Raw genomic sequence first — 14844 nt, forward strand, 5'->3', positions numbered from 1 at the left:
CGCATTGTAGTAGCCACCTATAGTCCCAGCTACTCAGGAGGCTCAGGCAAGAGAGCCACTTGAGTCCAAGTGAGGTTGCTGTGAGCTAGGATGCCACAGTACTCTACCCAGGGCAACAGAGTGAGACCCTGTCTCAATAAGATAAATAAACAAGCAAGCAACCAAATAAATAAATAAATATGACTCATAAAAAGGAACAGTCAGACCCAAAACATCACTATCTTACAATTCAATATTTTTCCAGGCCTGTAAGGAATGAAAATCGAGCTAAGCAAAAGTTTTGTTTCAATGGTTTTACATTATAAAGGCTTTTACAAAAGAATGCACTTTATACAATACTATCAAAATGTTTACTACGTTTCTAGAACTCTGCATGTGCTGTCTTATTTGAAAAATTTTTTTTTATTTATTTTTATTAAACCATAGCTGTGTACATTAGTATGATCGTGGGGCACCATACACTTGGTTCATAGATTGTTTGACACATTTTCATCACATTAGTTAACATAGCTTTTGTAGCATTTTCTTAGTTATTTTGCTAAGACCTTTACATTCCACATTTACTAGGATTCACATATACCCTTGTAAGATGCACCACAGGTGTAATCCCATTAATCCCCCTCCTTCCCCCTCCCTCCCCCCTCCCTCCCCTCCCTTTCCCCTTTCCCCCTATTCTTAGGTTATAACTGGGATATAGCTTTCATGTGAAGGTCCTACATTAGTTTCATAATAAGGGTGAGTACATTGGGTACTTTTTCTTCCATTCTTGAGACACTTCACTAAGAAGAATATGTTCCAGCTCCATCCATGTAAACATGAAAGAGGTAAAGTCTCCATCTTTCTTTAAGGCTGCATAGTATTCCATGGTGTACATATACCACAATTTATTGATCCATTCGTGGATCAATGGGCACTTGGGCTTTTTCCATGACTTAGCAATTATCAATAGGGCTGCAATAAATATTCTGATACAAGTATCTTTGTTATGGTGTGATTTTTGGTCTTCTGGGTATATGCCCAGTAGGGGGATTACAGGATTGAATGGCAGATCTATTTTTAGATCTCTAAGTGTTCTCCATATCTCTTTCCAAAAGGAATGTATTAATTTGCATTCCCACCAGCAGTGCAAAAGTGTTCCCTTTTCTCCACATCCATGCCAACATCTCTGGTCTTGGGATTTTGTGATATAGGCTAGTCTCACTGGAGTTAGATGATATCTCAAAGTAGTTTTGATTTGCATTTCTCTGATGATTAAAGATGATGAGCATTTTTTCATATGTCTGAAGGCCATGTGCCTGTCTTCTTCAGAGAAGTTTCTCTTCAAGTCCCTTGCCCAGCCTGCAATGGGATCCCTTGTTCTTTTCTTGCTAATGCGTTTCAGTTCTCTGTGGATTCTGGTTATTAAACCTTTGTCGGAGACATAACCTGCAAATATCTTCTCCCATTCTGAGGGCTGTTTGCTTGCTTTACTTACTGTGTTCTTGGCTGTGCAGAAGCTTTTTAGTTTGATCAAGTCCCAGTAGTGTATTTTTGAAGCAGCTTCAATTGCCCAGGGGGTCCTTCTCATAAAAAACTCGCCCAACCCAATTTCTTCAAGGGTTTTCCCTACACTCTCTTCTAGTATTTTTATAGTTTCATGTCTTAGGTTTAAATCTTTAATCCAGTGAGAGTCTATCTTGGTTAATGGTGAGAGGTGTGGGTCCAGTTTCAGTCTTCTACAGGTTGCCAGCCAGTTCACCCAGCACCATTGGTTAAATAGGGAATCTTTTCCCCACTGAATGTTTTTAATTGGCTTGTCAAAGATTAAATAACGGTAAGTAGCTGGATTCATCTCTCTTGGTTCTCTATTCTGTTCCAGACATCTACTTCTCTGTTTTTGTGCCAGTACCATGCTGTTTTGATCACTATCGATTTGTAGTATAGTCTGAGGTCTGGTAGCGTGATTCCTCCTGCTTTGTTTTTATTTTTGAGTAATGTCTTGGCTATTCGAGGTTTTTTCTGATTCCATATAAAACGAAGAATTCTTTTTTCAAGATCTTTAAAGTATGACAGTGGAGCTTTAATGGGGATTGCGTTGAAATTATATATTGCTTTGGGTAGTATAGACATTTTAACAATGTTGATTCTTCCCAACCATGAGCATGGTATATTTTTCCATTTGTTTTTTTAGTTTTTTTTTTTTTTTTTTGTTGCAGTTTGGCAGGGGCTGGGTTTGAACCCGCCACCTTCGGTATATGGGGCCAGCGCCCTGCTCACTGAGCCACAGGCGCTGCCCTATTTTTCCATTTGTTAACATTCTCAGCTATCTCTTTTCTTAGAGTTTCATAGTTCTCTTTATATAGATCTTTCACGTCCTTTGTTAGATAAACTCCCAAGTGACCCTGTGTAGTTCCTCTGGGGCTGCTCCAGCTAGGGAGTTCTGGTTGTGGAAGCAGCTCCAGCGTGTGACACACCCGGATCCAGCAGGGGCGTGGTGCGCACGGTTCTGGGAGTGCCTGGCACCCAGTGACTTTGGCACAGAGAGCCCAAGGCTCCAGCAGTCTCTGGCCAGGAGAAGGGCTCTGCTTAGAGGCAGGGAGGGCTCCAGAGGGCACACAGCTACCAGTATCCCTGGTCAGACGAGTGGGCCAGTGTGGAGGCTGGGAGGACACAGGAGGGAGGACGCAGGCTTTCACGGCTCCTGCAGTTCCTGGTCAGGGCATGTGGAGGCCCGGTTGGTGCGGGGTTGTGGCACAGATCTTATGGAGGTCCAGACTGTGACACCACGGCACTCAACCCAGGGCAACAGCCCGAGCCTCCAGTGTGCCAAAACCGTTTCACTCTGCCCCTAAGGGTTAAGGCTGTAAGGCAGCTCAGTCCCCGCCTTTAGGCTGGTCAGTTGCTAGGTTACTAGGTCCCGCCCACTTCTTGCTCTGGAACCTTGAGGGTGGAGCTTGCCAGGACAGTTCTCTCACACAATGGCTCCCTGCAGCCCAGCTCAGTGGCTCTGTCTGGGGCCCCAGACAATGCCCAAAGTTCTCCGCACTCCTGTCTCAGCTCTCCCCAAGGCAGTTCAACTGAATGCCAAATCCAAAAACACTGAAACAGTTCACAGGTAAGGCTTTTCCGGTTTGCAGTCTCACTGCTGCTTGTACTCACGGTTGCCAGCGTGATTAGGTCGACGAACACACATAACCACTTGCCAGTTTTCCACTGCTTTTGTCCTCTTCTTGGGGTCCAGAAGTCCCTTGCTGACTCCTGTATCCTCAAAGGGATGATTATAGGCAGATATCACCAGCCAGAGATGTCTGGAGTCTTATCTCCCCAGACTCACTGTGCCCGGTTTCAGGGAAGCTGTTACTCAGTCGCCATCTTTAATCCAATCGGAAAAGGTTGAAATTAAAAAACAAAACAACAACATCAAAAAAAACAAAAAACAAACAAACAAACAAAAAAACAACCAAAAACAAAGCAGTATATATATCTTGTTGAATATTGTCTGGGCAACAGGTGGTCTTCTGGGGTATGAGATGTTAATTACAATGCTGATACAACTGGAGGCCTCTGCTGATTTCTCAAACCCCACAGGGTAGACACCCTAAGTCTCTCTTCAGCCCTCTTAAAAGGCACTTCAAGCTTCTAAACTTGCTAAACAGAAGCTTTCCCAGGAAAGTGCTTGTTGCTGGAATCACTGGTGAAGTTGCTATCCTACTCAGTGTGCCAAAACTGGTCTCACTCTGCCCCTGAGGGTTAGGGCTATAAGGCAGCTCAGACCCTGCCTTTAGGCTGCTCAGTCGCTAAGTTACTAGGTCCCGCCCAATCCTTGCTCTGCGACTCCTAGGGCAGAACTTGTTGGGGCAGTTCTCTCACAATGGCTCCCTGTGGCCCACAGCCAAATACTATTAGCTCCATCCGTCTAGCTCAGCAGCTCAGTCTGGGGTCCCAGACAACACCCAAAGTTCTCCGCACTCCTGCTCAAGCTCTCCCCAAGGCAGTTCAACTGAGTGCCAAGTCCAAAAACACCAAAACAGTTCACAGGTAAGGCCTTTCTGGTTTGCAGTCTCACTGCTACTGCACTTAACAGTTGTCGGCGGGATTAGACCGATCGAACACACGCAATTACTTGCCAGTTTTCCACTGTTTTTGTCCTCCTCTTGGGGTCCAGAAGTCTCTTGCTGACTCCTGTATCCTCAAAGGGATGATTATAGGCAGATCCCACCAGCCAGAGATGCCTGGAGTCTTATCTCTCCATACCCACAGTGCCCAGATGCAAGGAAGCTGTTACTCGGCCGCCATCTTCTCTTCAATCATTCTTTATTTTATTTTATTTTATTTTGAAACAGAGTCTCATTTTGTAGCCCTCCGTAGAGCAACCTCAAACTCTTGGGCTCGAGCAATGCTCTTGCCTCAGCCTCCCAAGTATTGGGGACTAAAAGTGCCCACCACAACGCCTGGCTATTTTTGAACATGGGGTCTCGCTATGGCTCAGGGTGTTCTTGAATCTGTGAGCTCAAGCAATCCACCCTCCTTGGCCTCCCAGAGTGCTAGGATTACAGGCATGACTCACCACCCCCAGCCATTCTTTTTTTTTTTCTTTCTTTTTTTTGTTTTTGAGACAGAGCCTCAAGCTGTCACCCTGGGTAGAGATGTTCAATTTAGCATCACAGCTCACAGCAACGTCCAACTCCTAGGCTTAAGCAATTCTCTTGCCTCAGCCTCCCAAGTAGCTGTGACTATAGGCACCCACCACAATGCCCGGCTATTTTTTGGTTGTAGTTGTCATTGTTGTTTGGCAGGCCCAGACTGGATTTGAACCTACCAGCTCTGGTGTATGTGGCCAGAGCCTTAGCTGCTTGAGCTACAGGTGCCGAGCCCATTCTTTTTCTTATATTGATGAGAGCACTGTTCTAGCATCACCACAACTACTTTTAGTTAATAATAATAAGACACACAAAAAAATCTACATTTTTTCATGAGGTTATTAAGAGAGTTTAAGTAGGTAATAACACCATTTCTACCAGAAATGTGTGAAATAATCATATGATAAATTTGTTCAATTAAAAATTTAAAAAAAAATTTTAAATTACATACATGGATCCAGAAATTCAATTGTGAATTTTCATAATAATCAAATAATTCTCAGAAAGTTTACCTGCCCAGCCAAGGATCCACAGGCACCTGCAGCCCCACTGACAACCATTGTCTGATTAGATCCAGTAGTTATATGACCTTTTTCCTGTATCCCAATCAAGGAAGTCAAACCAGGCATACCTATAGCTCCAAGAAAATATGAAAGGTGTCCATCCACAAGTTGTGGATCTACCTAAAATAAAAAATATATACTTTTAAAAAACAATACTAAAAATTCCTGTTTTAAGACAAGTTAGAGATAACCTGTTATGGACTGAATTGTGTCCTCCACAAAATTCATATTAAGGCCTTAACTGCCTGTACGACTTTATTTGGAGATAGAGCCTTTAAGAAGATATTTAAGGTTAAATGAGGTCATACAAATGAAGTCCTAATCCAGTAAGACTTATGTCCTTATAAGAAGAAATACAAAAAAGCTTTCTTTTTCTGCACACATGCAGAGGAAAGACCACTTGAGGACACAGCAAGAAGTTAGCCATCTATAAGCCAGGAAGTGAGGGCTCCCCAGAAATCAAATTTTCCAGCACCTTCACCTTGGACTTGTAGCTTCCAGAAGTGTGAGAAAATAAATTTCTGCTGCTTAAGCCTCCCAGCCTGTAGTATTTTGTTATGGCAGCCTAAGAAGACTAATAAACAACCCAATATAGTTTCTAGAAGAGTAAACTATTCTTCAGTCTTGTTAAAATTCTATAATTTATTTGTAAAGACTAAAAAACAATATTATTTCTCTTTATATTAAAAAAAATTTTTTAAAAATTCCTATACAAAAGAGACTAGATATTATTTCCTGTTAATGTTCTAAGTATATCAAAAGGAGGAAATTCTTTTTTTATTATTTTACTATTATTATTATTATTTTTTTTTTTTTTTTGCAAGCAGAGTCTCACTCTGTGCTCTGGGTAGAGTGCCATGGCATCATAGCTCACAGCAATCTAAAACTCTTGGGCTTGAGCAATCCTCTTGCCTTAGCCTCCCAAGTAGCTAGAAGTACAGGTACCTGCCATAATGCCCAACTTGTTTTTCTGCCTTTAGTAAAGATGGGGTCTTACTTTTGCTCACGCTGGATGAGGAAATACTTAATATGAAAAAACTAGGCAAAATTGAAAAGTTTTTAAGTCTCTGAGCAATTCCAAAATTTACCTATAAAAATTAACTCAAATTCCAACAGTTCTCATTATTGATACTTAAAATTAACTCAAGCTCCAACAATTCTCATTACTAATGCTCTAAATGTACCATTACATTTCAATTACAGAATAAAATAAGGTCTCTTCCAATTGACAATTTATGTTTGTATGTTTAATAGGCTCCATCAATAATTAATTATATTGCTGTTATTTTTCTGTGTCTGTAAAGTTATTGTAAAGTTAGGGAGAACTGGGTGGTGCCTATGGCTCAAAGGAGTAGGGCGCTGGCCTCATATGCCGGAGGTGGTGGGTTCAAGCCCAGCCCTGGCCAAAAACTGCAAATAAAAATAAATAAATAAAGTTAAGGAGAACTGAAGGAAATTTTTTTTTTTTTTAGTCAAGAGTCTCAGGCTGTCTCCCTGGGTAGAGTGCCATAGTATCATAACTCACAGCAACCTCCAACTCTTGGGCTCAAGTGATCCTCTTGCCTCAGTTTTTCTATTTTTATAGAGACAGGATCTTGCTTTTTGCTCAGGCTGGTCTCGAGCTCATGATCTCAAGCAATCCACCAGGCTTGGCCTCCCAGAGTGCTAGGATTATAGGCATGAGCCACTGCACCCAGCCTGAAGAAAATTATATATAAAGACTCCCTACAAGGATTTTATAATAATTTTAAAAAGAATTTCATAATTTTGGTAAAAATTTAATAAACCACCAAAAGTAATTAAGATCTGCCACCTTAGTTTTATTTCTACTTCAGCTGCCACAAAGAAATAAAATGGCAGTTTATATTCAATAGTTTTGGGGTTTTTGCTTTTTTTTTAGTTTTGAGATAGGAAGTCTCACTGTTGTCTAGGAGAGAATGCAATGGTATCATCATAGCCACTGCAACCTCAAATTCCCAACCTCAAGTGATCCTCCCACCTCAGTCTCCAGAATAGCTGGGCCTACAGGTGCATACCACATGCCTGGTTAGTTGATTTTTTTTTCTTTTTGATTTCACTGTGGAGATGAGGTCTTTCATGCTGGCAAGTCCTGCCCTGAAGCAATCCTCCCACCTTGGCCACCCAAAGTCCTGGGATTATATGTGTAAGCCACCCTGCCTGGCCTATATTCAGTAGTTTTAAATGGCTACTGGTTAAATCTGGTGTGCAGATAAAAGTAATACAGATATCAAAGTCTACAATACACAGGAAGATTTATAATGTACAAAGATACTTCATGTATATCATAGTTGTTTATTTGTAAGGCAAATTAAAAAAAATACATCGTGAGATAAGTTTGTGTTCAGAGGAATCTCTTCTGCATTCCTTTTCCTCATTTCTAATATCTATTCCCAAAGAATTTTCAAGCTTTCCCTAACTGCTCAATTTCCTACTACAGGACTAGAAAAGAGTGCTAAGAAAAGTAGTTTTTCTATACTCTCATATGAAACACTTTCTTTTTTCTCTAAGAAAAGTAGTTTTTCTACACCCTCATATAGAACACTTCTGACACAATAGGTGAATTTTTTCCCCATACCAACCAATTCTCCATGTAAAAGTATGCCCCTGGTCGACAGACAAAATGGATTCCCTGTGGCTAACTGAAGTGCTCAAAGTAGAAGCAGGCAGCCAGAGCTGGTGAGGGAGAGGTCATGTATCCTGTGTTCTCAGAGAGATGTTGTAAAAGTATCACAGGACTTGCCTTTCTACAATCAAGCCAAACCAGTTTCTGTTGCCAGTACTAAGATAAACCACGGCTATTCCCCCATCACCTTTGAAAGAAACATACTATACAGAAGTCTAGTTTGGGCCTACTGACCAGTCAAAACTGAAGAAGTTTGAATCTTACATTTGTATAGAGCACTTGATTGAAAACTAGGGCGACAACTTTCCCTATTTAGGTTAGACCCTCCCTTTGTTGTTCACAGAGCAGACTTACATTGGTACTCAAGACTCAAGGCTGTGCCTCCCCAATCTGCAGATTAAAAATAAAGTTCTCCTCTTTTCCTCTGCATATCTCATGGTCTTTTGTTAACATCCTACACCAACTGGGTGTCCAACAATGTCAATTTAATTCTGACACCTATCTACCTGGAGTTAGCATCAGGTCCTACAAATTAAGGGCTCAATACTACAAGATTGCCCCAGTTCAGATGCCAGTCACAAGTCCAGGCCTCCACTTCTGACTGGTTATAAATCAGAGGTTCCCACAATTCCCTCCTGGAGTTCAATAATTTACTAGAATGGCTCATAGAACGCAGGAAAACACTTGACTTACGTTTGTCAGGACATAAAGGAGACAGATGAATACAAAAATGAAGAGGCACTGGGGTAAAGTCTGGAAGGGCCCCAAGTGGAAAAGCTTCTGCCCAGTAGAGTTGGGATGCCCCAGCTTCACAGGACGTGCATGTGTTCACCGACTCAGAAGCTCATTAAATCTCACTGTGTAAAAGTTTTTATAGAGCTTACTCCGTAGTCCCCCTTTCTAATCAATTGATCTTTCTGTTGACCAGACCCATCAGGAAGATACCTAGTGGCCCTAGGTCACCCCATCAGTATAAACTCAAGAGGTGGAAAGGACTTATTATGAATAACAAAAGACACATAGGAAATTACAAGGGTTTTAAGAGCTTTGTGCCAGGAACCAGAGGCAAACACCAAGCACACTTACCACACAGCACAAGCTGCTGAATATCGCCTTTTCATTTCTTGCTAAGAAATTTCTAGTCAAATCTGTTTTATTAGAACCGTTGACAAATTATTGTGTAACATCTCCCACATACCATTTGTATCTAAAGAAGAATTTGTAATAACAAATACTAACATTTTATTTTTTATTTTTTTTTAGAGACAGAGTCTCACTTTATTACCCTTGGTAGAGTGCAGTAGCGTCACAGCTCACAGCAACCTCCAACTCCTGGGCTTAGGCGATTCTCTTGCCTCAGCCTCCCGACTATAGGCGCCCACCACAACACCCGGCAATTTTTTTTTGTTGCAGTTTGGCCAGGGCCGGGTTCGAACCTGCCACATACGGTACGTGGGGCCAGTGCCCTCCCCATTGAACCACAGGCGCTGCCCAGAAATACTAACATTTTCTAGAGTTTTTTTTTTTTTTGAAACAGACTCTCAAGTTGTCACCCTGAGTAGAGTACTGTGTTGTCACAGCTCACAGCAACCTCAAACTCTTGGGCTTAGCAATTCTCTTGCCTCAGTCTCCCAAGTAGCTAGGACTACAGGTGTCCGCCACAACACCCGGCTATCTTTTGGTTGTAGTTGTCATTGTTGTTTGGCAGGCCTAGTCTGGATTCGAAACCACCAGCTCCGGTGTTTGTGGGTGGTGCCCTACCCACTGAGCTATAGGCACTGAGCCTAAAGTTTTATAAAAAACATTAGTTGTATTTATCATAGCTTTTAAATTTCACATCTACTTGTGTGACAGCTATTATTTTCATTTTGCACAAAAGGAAACTGAGGGTGGTGCCCGTAGCTCAGTGGGTAGGGAGCTGGCCACATACACCCAAGCTGGCGGGTTCAAAACCAGCCCGCACCAGTTAAAATAACAATGACAACTGAAATAAAAAAATAGCCGGGCATTGTGGTGGGTGTCTGTCATCCCAGCTACGTGGGAGGCTGAGGCAAGAGAATCGCTTAAGCCCAAGAGTTGGAGGTTGCTGTGAGCTGTGTTGCCACAGCACTCTACTGAGGGCAACACAGTGAGACTCTATCTCAAAAAAAAAAAACAAAAAAGGAAACTGAAGTACAGAGACATAAAGGAACTTTTTGTGGTGACACATCAATTAGGTTGAATTACATGAAGCTCCCATTTTTTTGTAACTCAAAAAAACCCAATATTGGTAATTTCACATGATTCAACCTAAAAGTAAAAGCTAAACTCAGGACTTCTGACATGAGATGGAATTTCAAGCACAAAGCAAATGAACTACTTAGGTGACACATTTTTCTGGAAACTTTAAAGCATATAATTATTGGGAGATGTTTAGTTCTTAGTAAAAAATATATTTTGGCGTGGCGGCTCATGCCTATAATCCTAGCACTAGAGGTGAGAGGATCACTTTAGTTCAGGAATCCAAGACCAGCCTGAGCAAGACTGAGACCCTATCTCTACTAAAAATAGAAAAATTAGCTGGAATCTTGGCAGGGGCCTGTAGTTGCAGCTACTCAGGAGGCTGAGGCAGGAGGATTTCTCAAGACCAAGAGTCTGAGGTTGCTGTGAAGTAGGCTCATGCCATAGCACTCTAGCATGGCTAAAGAAAGAGCAAGACTTTCTCTCAAAAAAAAAAATAAAATAAATTTTTTTTTGATGTTTACAACTCAGATTTTATGTTACATAAAACATTTGAAAAATAAATTAAATATGAAAAATGACACTGGGTGGCACCTGTGACTCAGAGTAGGGCGCTGGCCCCATACACCAAGGGCTGCGGGTTCAAACTCAGCCCCGGCCAAACTGCAACAAAAAATAGCCGGGCGTTGTGGCAGGTGCCTGTAATCCCAGCTACTCGGGAGGCTGAGGCAAGAGAATCACCTAAGCCCAAGAGCTGGAGGCTGCTGTGAGCTGTGATGCCATGGCAGTCTACTGAGAGTGACAAAATAAGACTCTGTCTCTAAAAAAAAAATGTTTTTTTCTCTTGTTAATCTGTTTATTGTCTTTTTACTTTTGTGGACTCAGTTATTGAACTTTCAGAGGAAAAATTTTAACTCCCTTACACAGCTAACAGTGCAAAAGGAACAAAAAGGCTTCCATGTTTTGGTGGCTGGCTAAAAGAAAATATATACTTTAACTTTTTTGCCTAATAACAAACAAAACTGAATACCAAATGCACAAAGTGAGATTTACACAGGGAACTAAAGTAGATACTTTTATATCATATATCACCTTTTCAAGGCTATTTCCATCCAGAATAACCTGGGTTTGCCAAGGCCAATAAAAAGAAGTCACAAAATCTCCTTTAGTTAAATTTATGTGTTTGCTTTCTTCTATAATTCCAATACCTCCACCATCAACCACTTGAGACAGCTGCCAAGGTGTTATATAATCAGTGCCAGTGTCTTCATTCATTCTGCAGCGCTAAAAAAGAAAACATTGATTAAAATAGTTTTGTCAGATAATACTGTGAACCAGTTTACTAATTTGCCCTGTGTCTAAAAGAAAAGTACATAATAAACTAGCCTGGAGTCACGATGGGCACCTATAGTCCCAGCTTCTCAGGAGGTTGAGGCAAGAGGATCACTTGATGCCAAGAGTTTGGGGTTGCTATGAGCTACGATGCCATGGCATCTATGCAGAGCAACAGAGTGAGACTTGGTCTCAAAAAAAGAGAAAATAATATAGTATGTAATGTTAAGTAAAATGTTAATCAAATAAACAAAAATAAAACTTATCTTAATTGCTTTCTTCCTTAAAGTTATTTTTTACTCTGAAAAAAATGTACCTCTTCTCTATCAAGTAAAGAAGTGAAATTAAAAAAGAATTAGATTGGCTCAGTACCCATAGACAGTAGTTACAATGCCAGCCACCTGCACTGAGGCTGGTGGGTTCAAACCCGGCCTGGGCCAGCTAAACAATGACAACTACATCAAAAAAATAGCTGGGTGTTGTGGTGGGCGCCTATAGTTCCAGGTACTTGGGAGGCTGAGGCAAGAGAATCGCTTAAGCCTAAGAGTTTGAGGTTGCTGTGAGCTGTGACACCACAGTACTCTACCGAGGGCAACATAGTGAGACTCTGTCTCAAAAAAAAAAAAAAAAATTAGATTATGGTAATCAAGACAGCATGGTATGGGCATAAAAACACACAGACCAAAAGAACAGAGAACCCGGAAATCAATTCACTTGATTTTTGGCAAAGATGCCAAGAACACAAGATGGGGAAAGGATAGTTTCCTTAATAAACAGTGCAGAGAAAACTGGATACTCACATGCAGAAGAACAGAATTAGAACCTATAATCACACTACGTACAAAAGTAACTCAAAATGGATGGAAAATTTATTATTATTTTTTTTGTTACAGAGTCGCACTCTGTTACCCCAGGCTAGAGTGTTATGAGATCATAGCTCAGAGCAACCTCAAACTCTTGGGTTCAAGCAATCCTCTTGCCTCAGCCTCCCAAGTAGCTGCAACTACAGGCACCCACCACAGTGCCCAGCTAATTTTTCTGTTTTTAGTCTTGAACTGCTGAGCTCAAGTGATCCTCCTGCCTCAGCCTCCCAGAGTGCTAGGATTACAGGTGTGAGCCACTGTTCCCAGCCTGTATTGAAGGTTTAAACGTAAGACTTGAAACAACATGGTAACTAAAGTTATAAATGATGTATTGTATACCTGAAAACTGCCAAGAGAATCCTCACCACAAATAGAGTAATATGAGAGGTAATCCATGTTATTTGGAATGATTTAGTCATTGTACAACATAAACATTTCAAAACATCACATTGTACACCACAAATACATATTAAGTTTTATTCGTCTATAAAAATTTTTAAATAAAATTAAAAAAATTAGATTGTGGTGATATTTGGACAATAATTCTGAATATTCCAAAAATCACTAAATTAAATTATACACTTTGCATTTTTTTTTTTTGTAGAGACAGAGTCTCACTTTATGGCCCTCGGTAGAGTGCCATGGCATCACAGCTCATAGCAACCTCCAACTCCTGGGCTTAAGCGATTCTCTTGCCTCAGCTTCCCGAGTAGCTGGGACTACAGGCGCCCGCCACAACGCCCAGCTATTTTTTGGTTGCAGGTGGGGCTGGGTTTGAACCCGCCACCCTCGGTATATGGGGCCGGCACCTTACCGACTGAGCCACAGGCGTGGCCCTAAATTATACACTTTGAAAGCATAAAGTATAAGATATGTGAATTATATTTCAAAGAGCTGGCGGCCACCCCAAGATTTCTAATTCTTTCTGGTTGAGTCTAGGAAGGTGGCATGCTTCCAGGTATTGGTGCATTTCCTTCAGATTTTCATATTTCTGAGAATAGAGATTTTTGTAGTAATCATTGAGGATTTTTTGAATTTCTGAAGTGTCTATTGTTATTTCTCCTTTATCATTTCTGATAGATGATATTACAGATTTTATTTTTCTATTTCTGGTTAGGTTTGCCAAAGGTTTATCAATTTCGTTAATCTTTTCAAAAAACCAACTTCTTGTTTTGTTGATCTTCTGAATGATTCTTTTGTTTTCAATTTCATTTAATTCTGCCCTAATACTTATTTGTTTATTATAGAAACTCTTCATTGTCAGCGAAATTCTGACACTATCTACCTCACTATAGCATTGGGTACATACACAGGTCAAGGGCAATCCCACAAGACTTCCCCCACTTCAAATGTCAAGTGGCCTGTGCTTGAGACCACATAGCTATAAATCAAGATTCCCACTATCCTCTCATTTGGTTTAATTTGTTGGGGCAGCTAACGGAACTCAAGGAAACACTTTACATTTACTGGCTTCCTATAAAGGATACTACAAAGGATATAGACGAACAGCCAAATGGAAGACACACATGGGGCAAGGTATATGGGAAGGACCACAAAGTTTCTATACTCTTTCTGAAACTCAAGGGTTAATTTAGGCAGGTGTGCCTTTCCTGTGTGCTTTTGGTCACTTGGTTTCTATTATTTTTCCTTCCTTCTTCCATGAACTAAAGCCCTTCCGTAGCAGAAAGCCACACCACTAACACTTAACCTTCAATGGTTACTTTATAGATACCATTTATAAGTACTATAGTAAAGGTGATTGCTTCAGTTGTTTTTCAGGAACCTAGGCCAGCTCCTCTCCAATTCAAACCAGTGAAGACCACCAACTCATCAGCAAGTGACTGAGAGAAGGCCTTTTGACACTGGAGGGTCCAAAACCCCATCCCTACTTAGGTCATGCTAAAGCCATCATTTTCTGTACTTATGTCCTATAAAATGCCCTGAACTCCAACTATGCTTGCATAGAATGAACCTGTTGCTTCATTTTTCACCATTCTCCGTACCACTTCTCTAACCCATAAATATGCCCAACTCTCATCTTCAGGGAGGTGGACTGGAGAGCTGTTCTCTAACCTCCACCCTGGTAGCCTTGCAATTAAAGCTTTTCGCCTTGCAAAACTTATGTGGTGGCAGGTAGAATGGACCTGGACTTAGCCAGTATCACTTCCAAGTGCTCTCCCCTATAAGAACCCAAATGAAGTCTTTGGGGGTTTTTATGGAGGTGTCTTTACATAGGCATGATTCAACTACTGACCACTGGTGATCATTTCAAACTACTAACCATCTTTAGCCCGTGTCCCTTCTCCAGAGGTGAGAGGGTGGAACTGCAAGTTGTTCCCCTGGCAATCAGCCCCATCCCTAGTTCATCTGTACTATTCTGAGGGTTCAGAGTGATTTACCAGAGGAGACCCATTTTAACCAGGTGCTGGGGGGGGGCCTAACACAACCCTACACAAGCCCTCTCCTCCTCCGACTCTCCTAAACAAAGGACACAAAAGACCTAATTAGTTAGCCTCACCCCCAAAATTTGTGCCAAAGGACCCTAACCCACCAAAGCCCTTTGGATGCCCTCTGTTCTCTGCCCAGGCAGGTTGCTGTCCCTT

General features: G+C 41.3%; 1 protein-coding gene across 5 annotated transcripts in view; it reads right to left on the bottom strand.

The window, feature by feature from the left end:
* The window catches only part of PTGR2 (prostaglandin reductase 2), a 43312-nt gene that overhangs the window by 8180 nt on the left and 20288 nt on the right, over nucleotides 1–14844 (bottom strand). For all 5 annotated transcript variants that reach the window (XM_053601770.1, XM_053601768.1, XM_053601769.1 and 2 more), the window contains 2 exons: nucleotides 11139–11330; nucleotides 5132–5302 (listed from right to left, as the gene is read on the bottom strand). In XM_053601770.1, coding sequence (XP_053457745.1) covers nucleotides 5132–5302; nucleotides 11139–11330 — 363 coding nt within the window. The remainder of the gene's footprint in view (nucleotides 1–5131; nucleotides 5303–11138; nucleotides 11331–14844) is intronic.

This window comes from Nycticebus coucang, chromosome 9 (genome assembly GCF_027406575.1).
Source record: "Nycticebus coucang isolate mNycCou1 chromosome 9, mNycCou1.pri, whole genome shotgun sequence".
Taxonomy (NCBI): Eukaryota; Metazoa; Chordata; class Mammalia; order Primates; family Lorisidae; genus Nycticebus; species Nycticebus coucang.